The sequence below is a fragment of the Thermobia domestica genome, chromosome 1, assembly GCF_964235325.1.
Source record: "Thermobia domestica chromosome 1, izTheDome1.hap1.1, whole genome shotgun sequence".
Taxonomy (NCBI): Eukaryota; Metazoa; Arthropoda; class Insecta; order Zygentoma; family Lepismatidae; genus Thermobia; species Thermobia domestica.
In genome coordinates this window covers 191,608,977-191,629,597 of record NC_137454.1, presented here as the reverse complement: position 1 = coordinate 191,629,597, position 20,621 = coordinate 191,608,977, and the positions used below count along the sequence as shown (strand labels likewise).

General features: G+C 35.5%; 1 protein-coding gene across 3 annotated transcripts in view; it reads right to left on the bottom strand.

Annotated features, from left to right (window-relative positions):
- Positions 1–11,460, bottom strand: part of LOC145692290 (stAR-related lipid transfer protein 7, mitochondrial) — a 61,383-nt gene extending 49,923 nt beyond the window's left edge. For 2 of the 3 annotated variants that reach the window (XM_081767590.1, XM_081767589.1), the window contains exon 1: positions 10,720–11,460. In XM_081767590.1, coding sequence (XP_081623716.1) covers positions 10,720–11,261 — 542 coding nt within the window. In that variant the 5' untranslated portion in view covers positions 11,262–11,460. The remainder of the gene's footprint in view (positions 1–10,719) is intronic. The other variant, XM_081767592.1, reaches the window with a different exon arrangement.
- Positions 11,461–20,621: the final 9,161 nt, after the last annotated feature.

Sequence of the window (20,621 nt, the reverse complement as noted above, 5' to 3'; positions counted from 1 at the left end):
TCAGAAGAGGAAAAGGAGATAGAAAACCCAGATCATCATCTTCAAGAAACCTTTGTTGTGGTCATTTACAAGCTTCTTTCCGAATTGAAAAAGAGGATCACAGTCTACAGTGAATTTCTCAGCAGATTTTCCTTCTTAACAAATCTATGCAACTTGAGTGCTGGAGAAATCATCACAGGGGCGACTTTTCTGCAGGAAGTGTATGCAGATGATATTGAAGAATCTTTAGTTTGCCGTTGAGTGCCTTCATTACTATGTGCTGAAGAAATGTCACTATCGTAACTTAACCGATTTCTCATATCGAAAAATCATCAAGACTTATATCCTAACATAAGTATTTGCGTTAAGGTGGGGGGCGCGGTGGCTCAGTGGTAGATCGTTCACCTCCGGTGCTTGGGGTCCCTGGTTCGATCCCAGCTCGCGCCGTGTGGACTTTGTGGTGGACAAACACCGTACTCGTGGGTTTTCTCGGAGTTCTCCCGTTTCCTCCCACTTTCTTCATTTCACCATTTCACTCATTTCTCCTTATCACCGTCTCCTTTACCCTAATCGGCATAATCATGGGACGTTAAACTTAAAGATTTCATTTCATTTCTTTTTCTTTTTTTTCTTTTTCTTTTTTTTTTTTTTTTTTTTTTTTTGCGTCAAAGTGGTTTTATGTACACTAGCAACTAACTGTGCGGCAGAAAGATCATTTTTCACACAGTCAAGAATCAAAAACTATGAGAGATTTACTTTTTCTCAAAAGAGATTGGTTGATCTAGCCGTTTTAGCCATCGAAAATGACTTGACTGTTAAACTTGATTTTGATGATGATATTAATTGTTTTGCTAATATCAAAGCAAGAGTACACGGTTTTGATACACAAAAATTTCAGGAACGTCATTTTGTTAATTTATAGGTAAAATAATATAATTCTTTATCTCAATTCGGGCAGAGCATGTACCATCGCCATCTCAGATATTGTTGAAACTTTTTTTTTATAGCAACTAGACATGTTTTTAAGAGACCTTTTTTTTTGTTTGTTTGTTTTGTCGAAAAAAATTTTCCCGCCAAGTAATGGGCCATCAAAGACGGGGAGTACAATTTATGAAGTGTAGGAGACATGGAAAATGGTCAACTTCGGAGCCCCACCATTCAGCTATGGAGACAGGTAGAGTTATAATTCTTGTTGTGGTATATACAGAAGGATATAAATAAACTATACTTTATTATAGTTTGGTTTGGGCATGCGCATCTTTTTGCACATAAATTAACACATGAACGTCAGTTTATCTGAAAAGACGAAGTTTGCGAATTTTTTTTCGAGCACTTCCGGTTCGAGTTTTAAAATTCTGTTTTCACGGTTGGTAAGACCCAGTTACCTGCTTTCCGAAAAAAAAAAATATATATATATCGCTTCTGTGTGCAACTGTTTTGTCGCAAAAAATTTGAGAAATTGTAAAATTTTCAAAAATCGCCATTTTTGGGCGCCATTTTCTCGAAAACACCATATTTTAAAATTCTGAAATTTTGTCAGATGGTTCAACTTTACATGAATAATAAACACACCAAATACCACTCTCGACCAATGCTTAACTCAGCCTTTCGAAGTTAGCGAAGTTTCGTTAACTTTGATGTCACAGTTAGCAACACTGGAAACAATAAAAGTGCAATGATTTGATGATGTTTGTGGTTCACATTCATTAAATGAAGAATAAAAGGTTCTCTTGACATGTTTTTTTATTATTATTATTATTATTATTTTGATCAAAAAGGCTCTCTGAAATAGTAAAATGACCCTTCCCCCTTCTCCTCCGTTTTCTCAAACCAAAGTAATCTGAGATGGAAATTACGATTACGAAACACATAAATTTTAAGTTTACTTAAAACGACCATCCATTAAATCCTGAACTATTACCTCAGTGATGATTTGGAATGCTCCAGGCAAAGTCTCAATTAAGTGCGATGTCATTAAAGTGATCAAAAAAGGACACAAAAAAAAAAAAAAATCTTACGGGTTCCATCAAAGAAATTTACGGACTTTTTAAACAGCATCAAAGAAATTTACGGACTTTTTAAACAGAACAATCCCAACATAAGAATGGGTCAGTCCGCAACCTGCGAGGGAAGTTTGTGTGTGTGTGTGTGTATTGTGCAAATTTTAAGTTAGCTGGTAATGCGTTGCAACAAATCAAAGGTGCAACTTGTATTGAAGCTGTCATGACTGACCTATTTCCTTTAGTAGTATGATCCGTAGAAAATGACAGCTGTCTTCTTCAAGAACAAGATGAATGTCCTGGAGTGGAAGGAATAAGTGTGGAGTCTTTAATTATTGATCCTGATGAAAATGAAAGTGTTACGTATGCCATATGGGAAAACAATGATCTCGTTAAAAAAACTGTGCCACTTTCTGTTTTCGTATCGTATATTGCTGGTTTAACTGTAAGAATTGTAATTCATGACTACATCAAGAAAATCCAAAGAGAATTAATTGCTAGCAAAAAGCAACGTATAAAATTTCAAGATATAAATTCTATTTTACTTCATGTGAACTTCGTTGAAAACTGGACTGTTATTCTGCAAAGTGAAATTCAGAGTTATCACCGGAATATGAAACAACTAACAGTTTTGTTGTAATAAGCGACGACAAAACATACGATTAGGCTCATGTACTCATAGCCATGGACAAGATTCTAAAAATACTCGAAGAAAAGCGAAAATATAGGTTATAGAAAAAGGTTCGAATACGTGAAAATAAGTGTCTACAATTCCCCAAACCGTGTCAATGATTTCTGATGGTGCTGCATCCCACTTTAAAAATCGCTTTCAGATGTTCGAGATGCAGACATGTCCGATAAAGCAGTGGTATTGCAGTGAAACCGGCCATGCAAGGGTCTCTGCGACGGTACTGGGGGTTGTAAAGAATGTGGCAACGCGGCATAACCTTAGGCAAAAACAGATACACAGTATTAAAACCGCAGAAGAATTCATGAGTATAGTGCAAGTACAAACTCTGAGTATTACTGTTGTTTTGTTGCCGGAACTGAATTCGACAACTTCCGGAAGAAAAAAAAAAAAAAAAAAGCAAGAAAGGGAAAGTATGGGACCGGTAACTGTTATTCAACGAAATCACCTTTGGCTTTCGGAAAATGGCAAAGTTTTTATGGCAGTAACGGGTCACCATAAACTAACTTGATGCTTCCCCGAAAATCAAGCTTCTGCAATTCAAACTGTAGATTTAAGAAGTCTGCAGAAAGGAACTTTTGTTACATACATATGCGCAAAGCCGCCGATTTCTCTGTAAATTTGGGGGGAGGGGGTCTTCAGATGCAGAAGGTATAAATATGAGGATTTTAAGACAAACTGCATTCAAATTATGCTAAATATTGTATATTCATAAAGACAAAAGGGGGCCCGGGTCCCCCCAGGATTGGCGCCTTTGCATATACGTATGATAACCAGTGGTGCATAGCAAAATTATCAATCAATCATGAATTACATAAAGTTGATGTGCTGCTTATGCTTCCACATGGACCTTCAGCAGGGTACAGGTTTACAGAAAAGCATAAGAGAAGGGAAAATAAGTGTTTTGTGATTTATCGACAATGTGCTACGCAGGGGCGGATCCAGGGCGGACTTCTGGGGGGAGGAGGTGTAATACTGCTACTTAGAGATACTTTTAAGAGCTCCAAATTCTGGGATGGGTTTTATTTATATATAAAATAAAAGTTTCTTCTTCTGGGAGGGCGATCGCTTCCCTGGATCCACCTCCGGACGAGTTGTGAATGTACCAACACCTATTAGACCATCTGCACGGTTACATGCTATTAGCGAAGAAGGCAGCAAGCAAGCAAACGATTGGTCCAAGTGAAAAAAAAAAAAAAAAATCAGTGAAACTTTGTTTCCGAATACCATTTTAAGAAAGTTTAAAATCAGTGAAAGAAAATTTGTGTGTTTTGTAATCGTAATTTCCATCTCAGATTACTTAAGTTTTAAAAAAAAACCGCAGGAGAAGGGGGAAAAGCTCATTTTACTATTTCAGAGAGCCTTTTTGATCAAAATAATAATAAAAAAAAAAACAGTCAGGAAAACCTTTTATTCTTAATTTAATTAATGTGAACCACAAACATCAACAACTCATTGCACTTTTATTGTTTTCAGTGTTGCTAACTGAGACATCAAAACTAGTGAAACTTAGCTAATTTCAAAAGGCTGTAGTTAATTCATGAAGCATTGGCCGAGAGTGGTACTTGGTGTGTTTATTATTCATGTAAAGTTGAACCATCTGACAAAATTTCAGAATTTTAAAATATGGTGTTTTCGAGAGAATGGCGCCCAAAAATGGCGATTTTTGAAAATTTTACAATTTCTCGAATTTTTTGCAACAAAACAGTTGCACACAGAAGCGATATATTTTTTTTTTTTTTTTTCGGAAAGCGGGTAACTGGGTCTTACCAACCGTGAAAACAGAATTTTAAGTTGAAATGGAAGGCACCTAAAAAGATTGTTTTATATTTTGCCATCTTTTACACCATATAATGTTGAATAGGTTAGGCAGAAGCAAGGTAAGTTTTAATGAATCTACTCCAAATGCTGACTAGATAAAAAATTAAAATATATTACATAAAATGATTAATAAGAAATAAGAACAGTAATAATTAGTAATATACTACGGCCGCTATGTCTCTGGCTCTGACAGTTCTGCACGTGAACAAAACAATGTTGCCAATTTGTCCTTTACACACTATTTTGTTTGGCTTCGGTTCTGAAGAACTAGCCATTGGCACCAAATAATAACAACACTCCTTAACAGCACACCCAAACACACACAAAGAAAAGAAAAAAAGTTGCAATTACCAAACACGATCTCAAAGCACTTTTCACTGAACTATGCACAAACAAAAGGAAGAATACGGAGCGGCAACAACGTCTGGTTTCCATGCCAGCGCGGTGAGAGCTCGGCCACTCATTGGACCTTATGGGGGTGTGTTAATGTAGTATCAACCCTCGCTTTCTTTTTCGCATAGCTGTCAGAGCCAGAGATACAGCGGCCGTACTTTAGTAATAATTATAATTTAGTAGCAAACGTAAAAGTAATATTTTAAGAAGTTAGGGGTGGCAATTTCGCTAGAGCCCATGGGCGCAAAACATGGAAATCCGCTCTGGGTCCCATAGTATTGGAGCTATGGACCTTTAAATTTCAGTTTTTCATGTTTTCGGCAGCCTATAACTCCGAAAGAAACTATTTGCGCACCCAGGTTGGTGTATACTTTTGGTCTTATCTTGATGTCAGGAATCATCTCCCAAAAATTTGTCGGTGTTGTTTTGAAACACTATGTATAATATCATTCAGATCTGTTATGGGGAGGAATATTTTTTATGGGGTTTCCTACCAGAGATATATACCTGTGCAGTACGCGCTTTGCCACTTTTCTGAATTTGTAATAATTTCCATAAAAAAAAAAAAGAGAGACAAGTCTACTGGTTGAACTCGTCACTCGTCAGACTTCTTTATCCAGAAAAGCTCATCTGCGTTCTTGCAAAAACTGTCTGCTCAACTCGAACTTTTAAGGTCAATGATCTACTTTTTCAAATCTACTTTTCACCCTGTTATATACTTCATGGGCGATAATAACTAATACATAGTCTTGTAGCTTACAATTTGCTGACCATTTTAGTTTTTGTTCCACATCGATAGAACAACTAGGGGCTGAGATAAGACTAATTCAGATTCGATAACCCTTTACAACATCACTAAATGGTTCACCTTCGAAAACAATTACGGCTGTCACTCGAAACTTGAAGTCATTAAATTAAAATAATGGTTGTTTTGAACTTACAACATGGTAAGACAACTGCACATCAAAACTCATTCTTAAAAAGTTGTCAAGCAACGATTTAGTCCTGGAAAACTTGACATGGATTTACCCCTGATCAAAAGTGGCCGGTATTAGAAACCATAGAAATATTAGTTTTAATTTCGAGGCGCGGTGCTAGTACACAATTCGGAACCATACAATTGAAAAGGTTTCCAAAAGAAACACGTATTGTTATTTTAAAAGAAAATTTTCTAAGTAATCAAAATATGTGGCGATCTTGATTCTGAGGTCCGGAATCAGGTAGAAATACATGAACGAAAGTGAAAGGTTCTACGCACGGATTCTTCTATAAGAGAATAATTATGATGTGATGTGAATTGAAGCATAGAGAAAGTATAAGATGATAAGTAAACGTGAAAGCAGTATGTTAAATAGTGATGAGCAAGTATGAAAATGTCCCACAGGTATGAATGTAGCGTCTAACTGATGAAGCAAAACCATGAAAGTGTGCGAGAGATAATGGACCTCAAAGTGCGTACATCTCGAAAGTACTAAAATACATTTCGAATTTCCTTTTGTTATACTGTTCATCGAGCAGTACTGGGTAATGGTGGAACTGTTAGATATCATGTTCAATATCAAAAGAAGCCGAAACAGAAGGTAGAACAGGAACTGGTACAAGAATAAAAACTCTTAGGATTTGATAAAGCACTAAACCTTCAATTTATCTTATATTTAGGTTGTGAAAGGAATAAGCGATATAGAGATCAGTTGTTTTTCGAAGTATAAAGTAAGTAAGTAAAAAGTGAGATCAACAACGTCTTAAAGGTTATTTCCAGTCACCAAGTGACTCTATGAACAACGTGTAATGTCTTCTCCCGCTACATCCTCGCTCCGCCCGGTGCCTGCGGCGCAAGGCAGCGCTATTATAGGGCGACTTCTAACCCGTGAGGTCGACATACGAATAACACAGGTAAAAAGTCATCTCGTAGGCAGTCACGCAGAGAATTGTACCTCCGTGGCTAAACGGTTAGCGTATGCGCCTTTGACGGGAGCTCATGTGGTGCAGATTTCACATTAATCAGTAGGTTCACGTCTCATATAGCCTCGCTACTGAACAGGGACGTTAAACTCAAAATGAACTCAGCTCAATTCTGAGAATTGTATTTTTTCATAGATTATATCTGTATTTGTACCGTACTTATAATGGTTAAGCCTTCCCAAAATAAATTTAAACATTCAGGAGTCCAACTCCTCCCATAAGAAACAATTTTCAAAGATAATAAGAATACGTTTTCTGAAAAAAGAAGTAAATATCGTACTGGTCTACTTTTGGCACACCACTAGAAAGAATTGTTGAAAAATCATAGGTTTCCACTGGGCGACATGAAAATATCTCACCTAGCGTAAATAAAATTCAAAGAGGCCACCAGAAGTAACTGTTGAAAATTCACACTTCTTTTACGATTTGTGTATGAATACGGCGTCGGAATGTGTGGCATAAAAACTACTGTGCAACAAACACAAACCAACCTGTGCCAGATGGCGACTAAAAAGCAAGAATGCTACCCAACCGAGTTACGACAGTGCGAATTTGGTGAGCCCCCGCGGTAGCGAAAAGAAATGGGTTTTGGCAATGATACAAATTTCAAAAACACTTGTCATGCTTTCATACTAGTAGCTCTCTACTTGTACACAGAAAATACAGGTTTTGAACACTATGCAGACATATACCGCCGGTGGAAAACAGCATCCAAGAGAGTCGTCTTTCATATGCACTCACTTATTTTATCCGTCGTAAAGAGGTTGTAATCGTCTCACAGTAGTAACCTTACACTTGTAAAACTAAAATATAGCTGTATTACTTTGTATTTAGTTATTCTATCGCCTGCAGAAACTTGTTTCTTATAAACATGTCTTTTCATGCAAAGTAGAGATGCAAAAAAGCCGGCTTTTTCGAATCGATGGTTTTTTCCCCATAAAAACCCGTCTTTTTTGAAAAAATAAACGAGAATTTTGAAAATTTTGACTTTTTTTCATTTTCATGATTTTTCTATCTAAATAGCTTTCTTATAGTATATTCTATAATTAGATAATAATTTCAAGACCTAAATGCCATATTTCGCTCTGAAATTCACCATCAAGATGGATGGAGCACATGTTTTACGAATTAAAGCTAACATGAAGAATGTAGTATTTGAGGGCAATTTTAGAGGCTATTTAACTTTATTTTAACTTTTGAGTTACCGACATTTTTTTTCTTCTCTAGATCATTTTAGTTTGTCATCCGTGTATCATTTCTAAGAGTTGAGTACTCCAGCTTCTAGCGCAAAAGTTAAAGTTACGTTTTTCTATATATCCGTCAAAGCGTACGTTTTTCAATATATCTGTCAAACCGTACTTCACATTTCTGTTATACTGTAGCTGTGGAATGATTTAGCAATAATTTTCCGGATACAACCTTAAATACCAATTTATACAAATAATCAGTAGCGGATTTAGAAAAGTATTTTGGGAGGGGTTTTTCTTACTAATGTTTAGTTTTTGTAAACATTCGTAATTTTTATTTGACGGGAGCTTAAAGTTTGAGTAAAGGCATAACTAACAGATATTTCGTTTGTTTCAGACATTCCGTAACTTTGGGGAACAAGCTTCAGTCCGAAAGACTTCAGTACCTTCGCAAAACCGTCAGTAATTAGTAATAATAACGATTTAAAAACAATAAGAAAGGAAATCGGCCAACTCACAGTACACGCACTATTTCTATATTCACAGATGGAATGAAGAAAAGCTTTGTCAGAATGGTCGAATGCTGGGTTGAATCCCGGACTTCCTGATAGAAGCGCAAAAGCTAACCACTCAGTAATGTTTCCTGTGGAGTTGTATTTAGCTTAAATATATTCCGTAGTTTTTTTTTTTTTTTATTGTACAGGGGGAGTTCCGTAATGATATGTTGAATCCCTCTTGTTAAAAATTCAGAAAACTTGAGGATTGGGTAAACCGTGATGGTGGTTATATAAAACTTAACTGCAGAATTTCAAGAATATACAGAACCAAAAGCTCTAGATGTGCAAACTTTAAGTGTATCATATAAATCTAAGTATTTCTCTTATGTTTTAATTTTATTTTTGTTTCAAAAAGAGGGTATGGAATATTTTGAAATAAAAATACTACATACAATTTTGCTAGTTATAGGTGTATTTTTTTAAAAAAGAAATGTTTACTTTTAGGGTTGGATGGTTTACACCAGGTTTTTTTTTTTTTAAATAGCTGGTTTAAATCCAAAAAATAAAAAGAACGAAAATTGCGAATCGTGTGAACTTCATGGTGACCTTTCCACATACCAAACCATCTGCATTAGTTTTATTTCCTTTTCACCTTTTAATCAAGGTGTCCCATGTTCAATTCTCGGTCGAACCACAACCCTTCTTTCATGTGTAAACCAAGTAGCGGTTCAGATGACACTTTAAGCGAAAGTCCTCTTGATAACCTCGGTATTACATAAGGATGTTAAGCCTAAACATAAGAAACGAAACTAAATTGTATATTTCTGCATGCCTGAATGCCTGCTCTTTTATAAAGAAGCCAAGGTTGCTTAAATATATTGATAGAAGTTGGCAAAATTTATCGATTGCCTACGTAGCTTCCAACATTAGCTTGGATTGGACTTTCATTTATATCTACATACTAAATTTGTAAATTAATACCTCAGTTTTAGCGTACTGATTATGATACGTTGACCTTTAAATTTTACATGCAAAGCAATAACAGGATTTTCCCGTTATTGTTTTACATTTAAAGTAATGACGGCGAAGCAGAAAAAACCGAGTTTTTTTTTCCCAAAAAAGATGTTTTTTTCCGAGCCCTTCCATCTCTAATGCAAAGAATTGAATTTTACTTGTGAATCTTCCAAGATGTGATGCGCCAAAACTACATCAGCACCGTAAATATATATTAAATTTATGAATGGCTCCGAATTGTAAATTTACACCCAAAGCGCAATAGAAAGTATAATAGCAACAAAAGACGGTTTAACTCGAGCACACGGTTCTACCACAGAAAATTTACAGGTAACATACGAAGTGAAACATTTCCGTGAAGGAATGACAGTATGAATATAAGTAATTACTATTAGTGCACAGCACACTGAAATTGAATTTAAGAAGTAGTGAACGAGAAGTATAGTAAAAGTATTTTATGTGCAAGTGTGCTCTTCCATTATCCTCATTCATGGGTACATCCCCGTCTCTGACGCGCCTGCTCTGTACGAAAGGAACCATCCTGCCCTCTGCTACGTTCCTACTTTGACTCGGTTAGATAGCATTCGTGCTTTTTACTGGCCACCTAGCACAAGTTAGTTCGTGTTTTATGCACTTATGCCATACGTCAACAGCGTTTATATAGAGCCCTACTGAAGTCGATCTGGGTTATAGTTAAGGAGCCGTACTTCCCATTTAGGGAAGGACGAGAAACGCCATACTTTCAGGAATTATTCATTGACTATCTAGGATGTTAAAAAGTAGGTAATAGACTGAGTTCTTGCCCTTGTACTTAGGGTGTTTAGGTAGTGCAACAGTAAGATGTATCCTCGTGCCTCCAGCTAGGCATTGATAAGTAGGGCCGCTTTAGAAGGGTATAGTAGAGCTGGGTATAGCAGAACACAGTAGATAGGGGGTGCAGTTTTACAGATACAGATTCTAAAAAGTATCCTCGTGTACGGGAAATCAGAAGTAGCTGTTCTTAACTATTACCTCGATCTGCAAGTAGTAATTGAGCTCCTGTGTTAGCGCATGCTCTGGTAAAAGAATACAAAGCTCTAACTTGAAAATGTAAGAAATGGTCAAAATTTGGTAGAATCGTCTGCTCGAGTAATGCTCAAAAGAAGAAGAAAAAAGTGAAATACATAGGTCCTTCCCACCTGATCAGTTTCTCATCTGGAATTTTTCCTTTTTCCCAGTTGTACACAGACACACCACACGCACTTAATAAAAACTCTTTCCCCCTCCTTGACAACTGTTGTCTCATTCTTTTCACTATTTCCTTCAGTGCTGTTTCGTCCCAAAGTTTTGTATACAAGCTAAACATTTGCTGTCCTCTGCGAATCTTCTGAGCAACTACACATTCACACTGCTGAGTACAAAGCCTTACTATATTTACAGAATGATCTTTGAGTATAGCTGGAACTTTTATAAACCCCCTTTTCATACAACGAAATAATGTATACCAGAAAGTGTTCGCACCGGTATAACCAGAGCTTTTCGTGTCACCTACGTGAATATTGTGGAGGTTTCTCTTAGATATGTTATGAAAACTAATCGAACGTGAACAATGTTTAAAACTTAACCAGTACTGGCTTCTGACGAGTTTTGCCATTGTGAATGGAAAGAGTTCACTACTTCTTATAGGTTGCACCTGCCATTGACACTGTAACAGCGTCCTTCCCAAGTTATTTTGATACATTTTGGATTGCTACCTTGCAACTATACTTAAAAGTTCCTAACATACATCCAACAGTAAAATTTATATCAATCATGGGAACCGCTGAAACACACTAATTAACACTTTTGAATAAGTCATCTCCACTTCACATTCTTCCACACGTTACTTCCCAACCATGTTTACGGACGGTTTCACCTTCACCTTCCTTTTCAAGATTCGAGTCGAGCTTCTCAAACGCTATTCGAACAACGATTTCAAAATTTTATTTTCAACGTCTTCTTCTTCTTCTTTGAATGAACGATATTTTTGGCAAATATGAGATATATTTGACAAATCTTGCATACGAGATATAAGTGGCGTATTTAGGGGAGTGTATATCAGTCTCAAGCCTTCAATAAAATAAATTTGTTATATGCTCAACTTCATTCAAATTTGTCAGCACAGAGAAAGAAAACTATAATTGCTTATTTACGTGTTGTGCATAGCCCACCCCGAAACAAAATCCTATATACGACACTGCAAGATATACAATAGTTAGGATAACTACACATACAGTACTGTTTTTCAAGTAACTGTCCTGCGTGTTGCGAAGGCGCCTAGAAAATTGAGAAATGTTCTTTTTTAAGATGTCATGCGAAATGTCCTGAGTTAATTTATTTGCAATATCTTGATCTTTCATTGTTTATTCAAATTTTGAATCACATGTACTATTTCCCTGAATGATGAATCGCTGTGTTTCTTAACATTCCTTAAAAGACTAGGGTTGAAGAATAATGAACAAACTATTGTTTTACAATACATTGTTTTTACTGAGAAGAGCTTGTTGAGATATCGGTAATGTAGGAAAGGTATCTTTTTCAACTTACGACAGTAATGCTAACCAAGTTAGAAGTTATGGATTCCCTACATGGTAGAAATTCCCTTGTACCGGTCAAAATTTTCTCTCATTCCTTAAAATAATACCACCCTCCGAAAATCGATTTTTTTTTTTTAAAAATAGCCTTTAACCCAACACGAACTTTCACTGTACGTTCATAAAAATAAACCACTTTGCCATTCATCAAAGCATTTGGAGTTATGTTGAATATTCAATTCCTTCAATACTTTTGTACAGTACTTTTTTGATTAATTTAAGGTTAACGTTAAATGAAATAAAATATGCGTATTGCCTAAGCAGTAAACTATTCATATACTATTATATTTGTATCCTCAGAATCTGGTCACCCTAACATTAGTGCCTAATTAATTCTAAATTTTATAAACATTAGTAAGATAGTTTCTTTTTTAAAATGCAAATATTATATAACAGATTCTATATCCAACTACTATTTGTTCCAGAAAAAGTTAATTATTTAAAAAAGATTAAGTTTAACATTATGTAACCATCCGTTTGCACATCCATTTTAGGCTCCATAAAGTTTCTTCAAGGTTGGTAATTTAACATAACGATAACACAGAAATAAACGGAAATAACAAGATATATATTTGTTATATATTGAGTAAATCCATTTGTAATGCTCCTTTCGGTATGGGCATTACAATCTTGTTAATATTCTGAAATACTTAATAAAGTTCATGTTAATTTTGTTGAAGATACCTTGTTTTCAATCTAGTTACAGAAGCTGCGTTAACGGGACTTGGAATATGGTATGGACCATAAAAGAAATGAAAATGGCTGATAGAAGAAGAAAAAGCACAATGTGGAAGTGTTGATTAAAGTGGAATTGATCTGTGTGGAAAAAAATGATTATGTTTTGAAGTTTATTTACCCAGTGTTATTAGAACAATAACAACAAACTTTATAATTACCATCAATACGATACCGTAAAACAAATCACAAGAACTGACAATTTGATATATCAAATTAAATAGGTTTGTTCGAACTGAGAAATCTGGAACTTTCCGGAAAAACGGGTGAGACGATTCCATATGTAATTTTCATTCTTCTTCCATTTTATTTTTGTGTATTATAGGAATTTCAGTTTGTTCGTTGATTGTTTTGTATTTTATTATTAATAATATTTGTGTTAGTGTATGAGTTTATGTTTGCAAGGTACATATTAAAAATGTATAGATACGGTATTAATCTATACATGTAAAGAATATGGATGAATCAAAGAAAGACACCAAAGAGGGGATTAAATTCTCAGAAAACATGGAAATTGAAAATAACAACACATTAAATATGGAATTCAACCTAGATAACAATGTAGAAATACTAATTTCAGACAATACAAATATAATGTCGACTTCAGCTAATAACAATCGTAAAGGTACTTACATTATCAACAACAACTCTTACCAGTTAGAAAAGGTAAAATATAAGTCTCATCATTTAGTACCGTATTACGTCTTTTTAAAATCTGCCAAAGAAGACATCGGGAAATAATATATAATGAGTATTAGCAGGAAATTGTTTCTAGCAGAGATACCAGGAATTGAGAAATTAGACAATATAGGTAGGAATCTTCTCAAAGTACAGTTCAGATCTGGGGAAGAGGCCAATAATTTTTTAGAACATGACATACTCAAACAAAACGATTGGGATGCTTATATACCATACTATGTTATTTACTCTACAGGAGTTATAAAGGGAGTAGATCCAAAAATAGAAATTAGTGACCTTCTCAATGATATCAAAAGTGATGTATCAGTAACTTCTGCACGCAGAATTTACAGGAGAAGAGATCAATCAGAATTACAACCGACCTCAACCATAATCCTTACATTTGATTCACAAACACTTCCTGCTGAAATCAAATGATACTATATCAAAAGAACAGTTTATACATACATACCGACAATCCGTAAGTGTATAAAAGGATGTAATTAATTTGGGCACAGGCGGGCCAGCTGTCGTCTCAAAAATCTACCTGTATTAAATGTGGAGGTAATCATTCACCAGAAACATGTACCAATCCCTTGCATTGTGTCGATTGTGGTAATGAACATGCAGAAAATAATTCTCAATGTCCAGAACGCATTCGTCAACAAAAAATAATGGAACTTATGGCCAGAGACAAATTATCTTTTAATGAAGCCAACTTAATTTTAGGCAAGAAAAACACTCACGAATCTAAAATATCACAACTAATAGGTAAAAATTTATCAAGAGTTAGCCAAGTACAATCAAATACTAATTTCACTTCGCCTACTAAAACTTATGCCTCAGCTGTATTGTTTGAGAATATGCCTCCTCTAGATACTCCTCATCTAGAGACTTTGGAAATTCCCCCGGAAAAAAGACGTAGTCAGAATGACAATACATTCAATAAATCAGACGCAAATTCATTTCCAAGATTATTCCTTACAGACTCTAATTCTCGTAAATATTCCCTGAAAAGTTCAGCACTTCAACCAAGTAACAGCAAAAATATATACTCATACCCAAAACTAGACACGGCTGGACCATTTCAGAATTCAAACAATACAAAAGAAGACAGTTATTTCAAACGGAAAACTATAGGACATCATAATACTCAAAAACAAAAACAAATATAAACAGAGAAAGACTTCTTTCAACCAGAATCAAATGAGAGGTCAATTCTTAGGTCAAATTATTCGTCCAATCAGATTCAATTAAATTAATTTAAATAATTTTCATCATCACAAAATAAAGTGTCGGATCAACGGTTACAGGAGCGAATCAATGCTAACAACAATAAGATCATGGAGGCCATTAAAAATGCTTATTGCCATTTTTTTGCAAATACTCTGGATAATAGTCCAAATCCTCAACTTGAAATTATTTTATCATATATTAAATCATGCCTACAATAGACTTTTCTACGGACAGTAACTCATATAAACGACACATCATTTTTCAGTGGAATATTCAGAGTATATATGGAAAATTATACTATTTACAGTTTTCAATTAATATTTTTCCCGGATATAATATTCCTTCAGGAAACATGGTTAAACTTTCGGATACCTTTAAAATTGAAAGATTATACTTGCATTAATCAACTTAGACATGATGGATATGGAGGCATTTCTATTTGTATTAAAAGAAATATTAAGTATCAATGCTTTTCGATAGATTTCAGTCATTTTCATCCTCACATTCAAACCTTAGGAATAAAAGTTCAGAACATTAAGATGCTTAATTTATATATACCTCCAAAAATTCAAACTAACCAAAAATTTTGGGATGAATTATTACATTCAAATCATAATATAGATTATATCATAGGAGATTATAATGCTAACTCAAAATTATGGGGTGCTAATAGAAATGACAAATCTGGAAATGAACTGCTAAAATCTTTAACTAATTCGAATTACATTTACCTCAATAATGAGTCACTTACTAGAATCAGCATAAATTCACACAGTGCACCGGATTTAAAACTAACTAACTAACTAACTCTATGGCCTATGGAACCCGGAGGTTCAGTGCCGCGTTCACAAAAGCTCTCCAGTGACTTCTATCCTTAGCTAATTGCATCCAGTTTCTACTTTGTATTCCTATCTCTGCGAGATCCATCTTAATATTGTCCTCCCATCAGCGCCTAGGTCTTCCTAATGGTCGTTTTCCTATGGGTCTACCAGTCAAGACTTTGAAAGCGTTTCTACTTTCTAACATTCTAGCTACATGACCTGCCCATCTAAGCCTCCTAGACTTGACGGCCCTAACAATGTTGGGGTCATTCCATGCCAAATCATCACAAAAAAGTGTACTTTTCAACCCGACCATCTCCGATTGGCATGAAAGTCGGTGAAAAGTGAAAATACATGAAGTTATACACACACGTAAAATTTTACCCCTCTCTGATGTGCGATGTACATACAGCAGTGTTGCCAACTTGAGAAAAATGCAAAATTTGACGTCGGGTGCTCTGCAAAAATAAATCATAACTTCGCTTCTAATTGAGGTAGAAACTTCATATTGGTCTTATTTTGAAGCTAAAGGGCCATAGTATCTATTAAAAATAGTTACAGCTCAAAATATTGAATTTTTGTTTTCAAGGTCAAAAGGCGTAACCTTTGACCTTGAATATCTCAGAAAATGTATCTTGATTTTCATTGTAGAAAAAATATAATTAACAGTAAAATACCATCTCTTTTTGGTATAAATTTCATTTTGGGAAGGCTATGGGAACAGGAGTAAAAACAAATAGAAAGTATGAGTGTAGCATTTTTTTGTTATGTTTTGGCATGTGAAATGACACAATAGTAAACTATAATTGCACCAAACACGCACAACACAAGTTCACATTCTCTCTTTATCATTCTCTAGGTGCACTGTTAGTCTGAGAAGCAAGCTCAGTCCTGCTCAATCTTCTGTGGAGGGCAAAAGTGATTAATAGACTAGTGCTTTCGTAAGGAGTGATAGTTTGAAAAAGTGCATGAAAATGGAGAAGAAGTACATACAGACCCAGTGCTGCAACCCATTTGATTTGAAAGGGCACAAGAGCAGTACAAAGCAATTATGGAAGGTGCTACCATGGATGATAGAAAAAATACCACATGTGACTAGTGAACAAATGATTTGTGACAACTGTAGGAAGAAAATTAAAAGAACTGATGAGGAAGAACCGAGCAGATCAGTTGATGAAGAAAGTGATATCGATGTGGACACACACAGGACTGAATCTGCTATGAGGTCATTAAATGAAAGTTTGAGTAGTGTCGGTGCATCACCCATCAAGAAGAAGAGAATGAAGGAAGAGTCATACTGCCAAAAAAAAAGCTACGAAAATTGCGAAAGTTGTAAAAGAGAAGATATTTCACATACCAGCTGAAGATCCCGTGCCTGATGACAACGGTTGTGATGCCGTGCTGCAACAACTAAAAGAAAAGTTCGAAGAAACCAGTGATAAGAGTGAGAAAGTGACAATTTTGACCATCCTTCCGAAAGAGTGGAGTATCAGAAAAATAGAGCATGAATTTCCTAGTGCAAGTAACTACATGATACGTAAAGCTAAGCAATTAGTAAAAGAACATGGGATTTTGTCTACACCAAATCCCAAACCAGGGAGGAGCTTGGATCCAGATGTTGCTGACACTGTGAAGAACTTCTACTGCAATGATGATGTCAGCAGAATTATGCCAGGTAAGAAAGACTTTGTGAGTCTTAGAATGGGTGGTACAAAAGAACACATACAAAAAAGGCTAATGCTAAACAACCTTGCAGAAGTGTATGTTCATTTCAAACAGTCGTATCCTGGTGTGAAGATTGGTTTTTCCAAATTTGCCTCTCTGCGGCCTAAACATTGTGTTCTTGTGGGAGCAAGTGGTACACACACTGTATGTGTGTGTGCTTTACATCAAAATGTTAAATTATTAATGGAAGGGTGTAAATTAGACAAGCTGATGGAAGACCATGATATTAATTTATCCACGTACCACCACTATTTGGCAAATATGATGTGCAATCCAACCAAAATACAGTGTTGGTTCCAGCAATGCAGTGAATGTGTAGGATCCAATAACGTAAAGACAATATTGGAAAACGTACTAGAAGAAATGCCATTGAAACTGTTACCTGCAAGCAGTGGATTACATCACAAATATGCACACTTGAGACATTTGTCAAGACCACGGACGAACTCATAGATTTATTTATTTCTAAGTTGATACAATTACAAACACACTCTTTCATTGCAGCACAGCAATCATCATACTTGAAAAGCCTAAAAAATAACATACAGGTAGGTGAAATTATTGTGTTGTGTGATTTTGCAGAAAATTACTCGTTCATACTACAAGACGAGGTGCAGGGTTTCCACTGGAACAATGCCCAAGCAACAATACATCCATTTGCCATTTACTACAGAGAAATACCTGCAGGAAAATTGGCATGTACAAATTTAGTAGTTATTTCAGATTGTTTGCAACACACTACAATAGCTGTACATACGTTTCAAAAGCATCTCATTCAATTTCTAAAACAGAATATTCAACATATAACTAAGATATATTATTTCTCAGATGGGTGTGCAGGCCAATACAAAAACAGAAAAAACTTTTCAAACCTGGTACACCACAAATTTGACTTTGGGATTCCAGCGGAGTGGCACTTCTTTGCCACATCGCATGGTAAGAATTCATGTGACGGACTAGGTGGAACTGTCAAGAGACTAGCCGCTAGGGCAAGTTTGAAACGTATCTATACTGATCAAATTATGACTCCAAGACAACTGTTTGAGTGGACAAAATACAATATCAAGAATATGAACTTTGTATATGTGTGTCAAAATGAAATCCTGGAAAATGGGCGGATGCTTCACAGTCGACATGAAGAAGCAAGACCAATACCTGGAACTCAAGCATTTCATGCTTTCATCCCAGGAACAAGGAATGAATTAGTAATAAAGAGGTTTTCAACAGACACGACCAGTACTGTGCAGGAAACAAATAGCCCACATGAAACATTGCCGTTGGAGGAAATTAAAGGTTTTGTGACTTGTATCTATAATGATGCCTGGTGGTTAGGTTGTGTCATGAATGTAGATGTAACTTCACAAGAAGTTTTGATCAATTTCCTACATCCCAAAGAGCCATCACCATCATATGTGTATCCTCCCCATCCAGACATATTGAACATTCCAAGTGAACAAGTTCTCATTAAGGTTGATCCACGTACTGCAACTGGACGAACTTACACATTAACTGCTGTGGACACTCAAAGTTCAGAAGAAGCACTACAGAGGAGGAGGCACTAACTTGTTTTTTGCTGATAAGTTTCATTGCGTGGTGTATACAGCATTACATTTCATCCTTCTATTAGGTACGTTCCATACATAAATGTTAAGGTATTCAATTTATTCTGCAGTATTATGTTTTCAGGAATTTTTTTACTCCTGTTCCCATAGCCTTCCCAAAATCAAATTTATACCAAAAAGAGATGGTATTTTACTGTTAATTATATTTTTTCTACAATGAAAATCAAGATACATTTTCTGAGATATTCAAGGTCAAAGGTTACGCCTTTTGACCTTGAATACAAAAATTCAATATTTTGAGCTGTAACTATTTTTAGTAGATACTATGGCCCTTTAGCTTCAAAATAAGACCAATATGAAGTTTCTACCTCAATTAGAAGCGAAGTTATGATTTAATTTTGCAGAGCACCCGAGGTCAAATTTTGCACTTTTTCTCAAGTTGGCAACACTGCTGTATGGACATCGTACATAAGTGAGGGATAAAATTTTACGTGTGTGTATAACTTCATGTATTTTCACTTTTCACCGACTTTCATGTAAATCGGAGATGGTCGGGTTGGAAGCTGTGATGATTTGGCATGGAATGACCCGTTGGGTAAACCGTATAAACTATGTAATTCCTCGTTATGAAGCTTCCGCCATTCCCCATTCTCGTTCCTCTTGGGTCCGAATATTCTTCTCAGGATCCTGTTCTCAAATACTTTCAGTCTATGTTCTTCCCTCAGAGTAAGCGACCATGTTTCACAACCATACAGAACAACAGGCATGATTATCGTTTTATATATTTACCGGATTTAACACTAACTAAATATGGAGCTCCTCCGTGGCTAAGCGGTTAGCATACGCGCCTTTGGCGTGGGAGGCCCGGGTTCGATTCCCGGCGGGGGCTCATGTGGTTCGGATTCCACGTTAATCAGTAGGTCCACGTCTCATATAGCCTCGCTGCTGAACGGGACGTAAAACTCAAAATCAACTCAACTCAACTAACTAAATATGTCTATTATATTGAAACAAATTGGTTTACTTACCATCATCCTTGCAACAGTGATCATTTACCGATCATATTTAAAACCCATTATATCAAAAATTTGGATTTCTCTCTACAACAAATTTCTAAAAATTGTAATTCTAAATTACAACACGTACAATCTAATTTTAATCCGAACGAGTATCAAGAATTAATGGAAAGAAAAATATCAAAATCATCATTACCGCAGGACATCTTCAATATAATAAAGAATTCATCAACGGAAATAAATAAACAAATGAAGAAAAATAATGATAATCCAGAACTATACAAAGCACATAATAAGAAAAAACCCATATGGTGGAACCAAATATGTCAGGAAACATGCAAATGCTTGTCATTTAGCTTATAAGAACTTCCTAAATAATAGGAATAAAACAACATTTATTATCAACAACAAAAGGCTCAGCTAAGGAAGATCATTAATCAAAATAAAAGATATTGTTGGCAATCTTTTTGTGAATCTCTGTCTGAACGTACTTCGACACATAAAATCTGGTCATTCTGGAGAAAATTTCAAAACTATCATTCAAAACAAGAATCATCATTACACTTACAAGACTTATACTAGCTAGAATTATATCACCAAAAGCTCACTTCATGTTCAGCAATTAACAATCGTCTTGGGTTAACAAAATTTTTATTTAGCAATAATTCCTCGGATTTAAATTCAGAATTTAACAT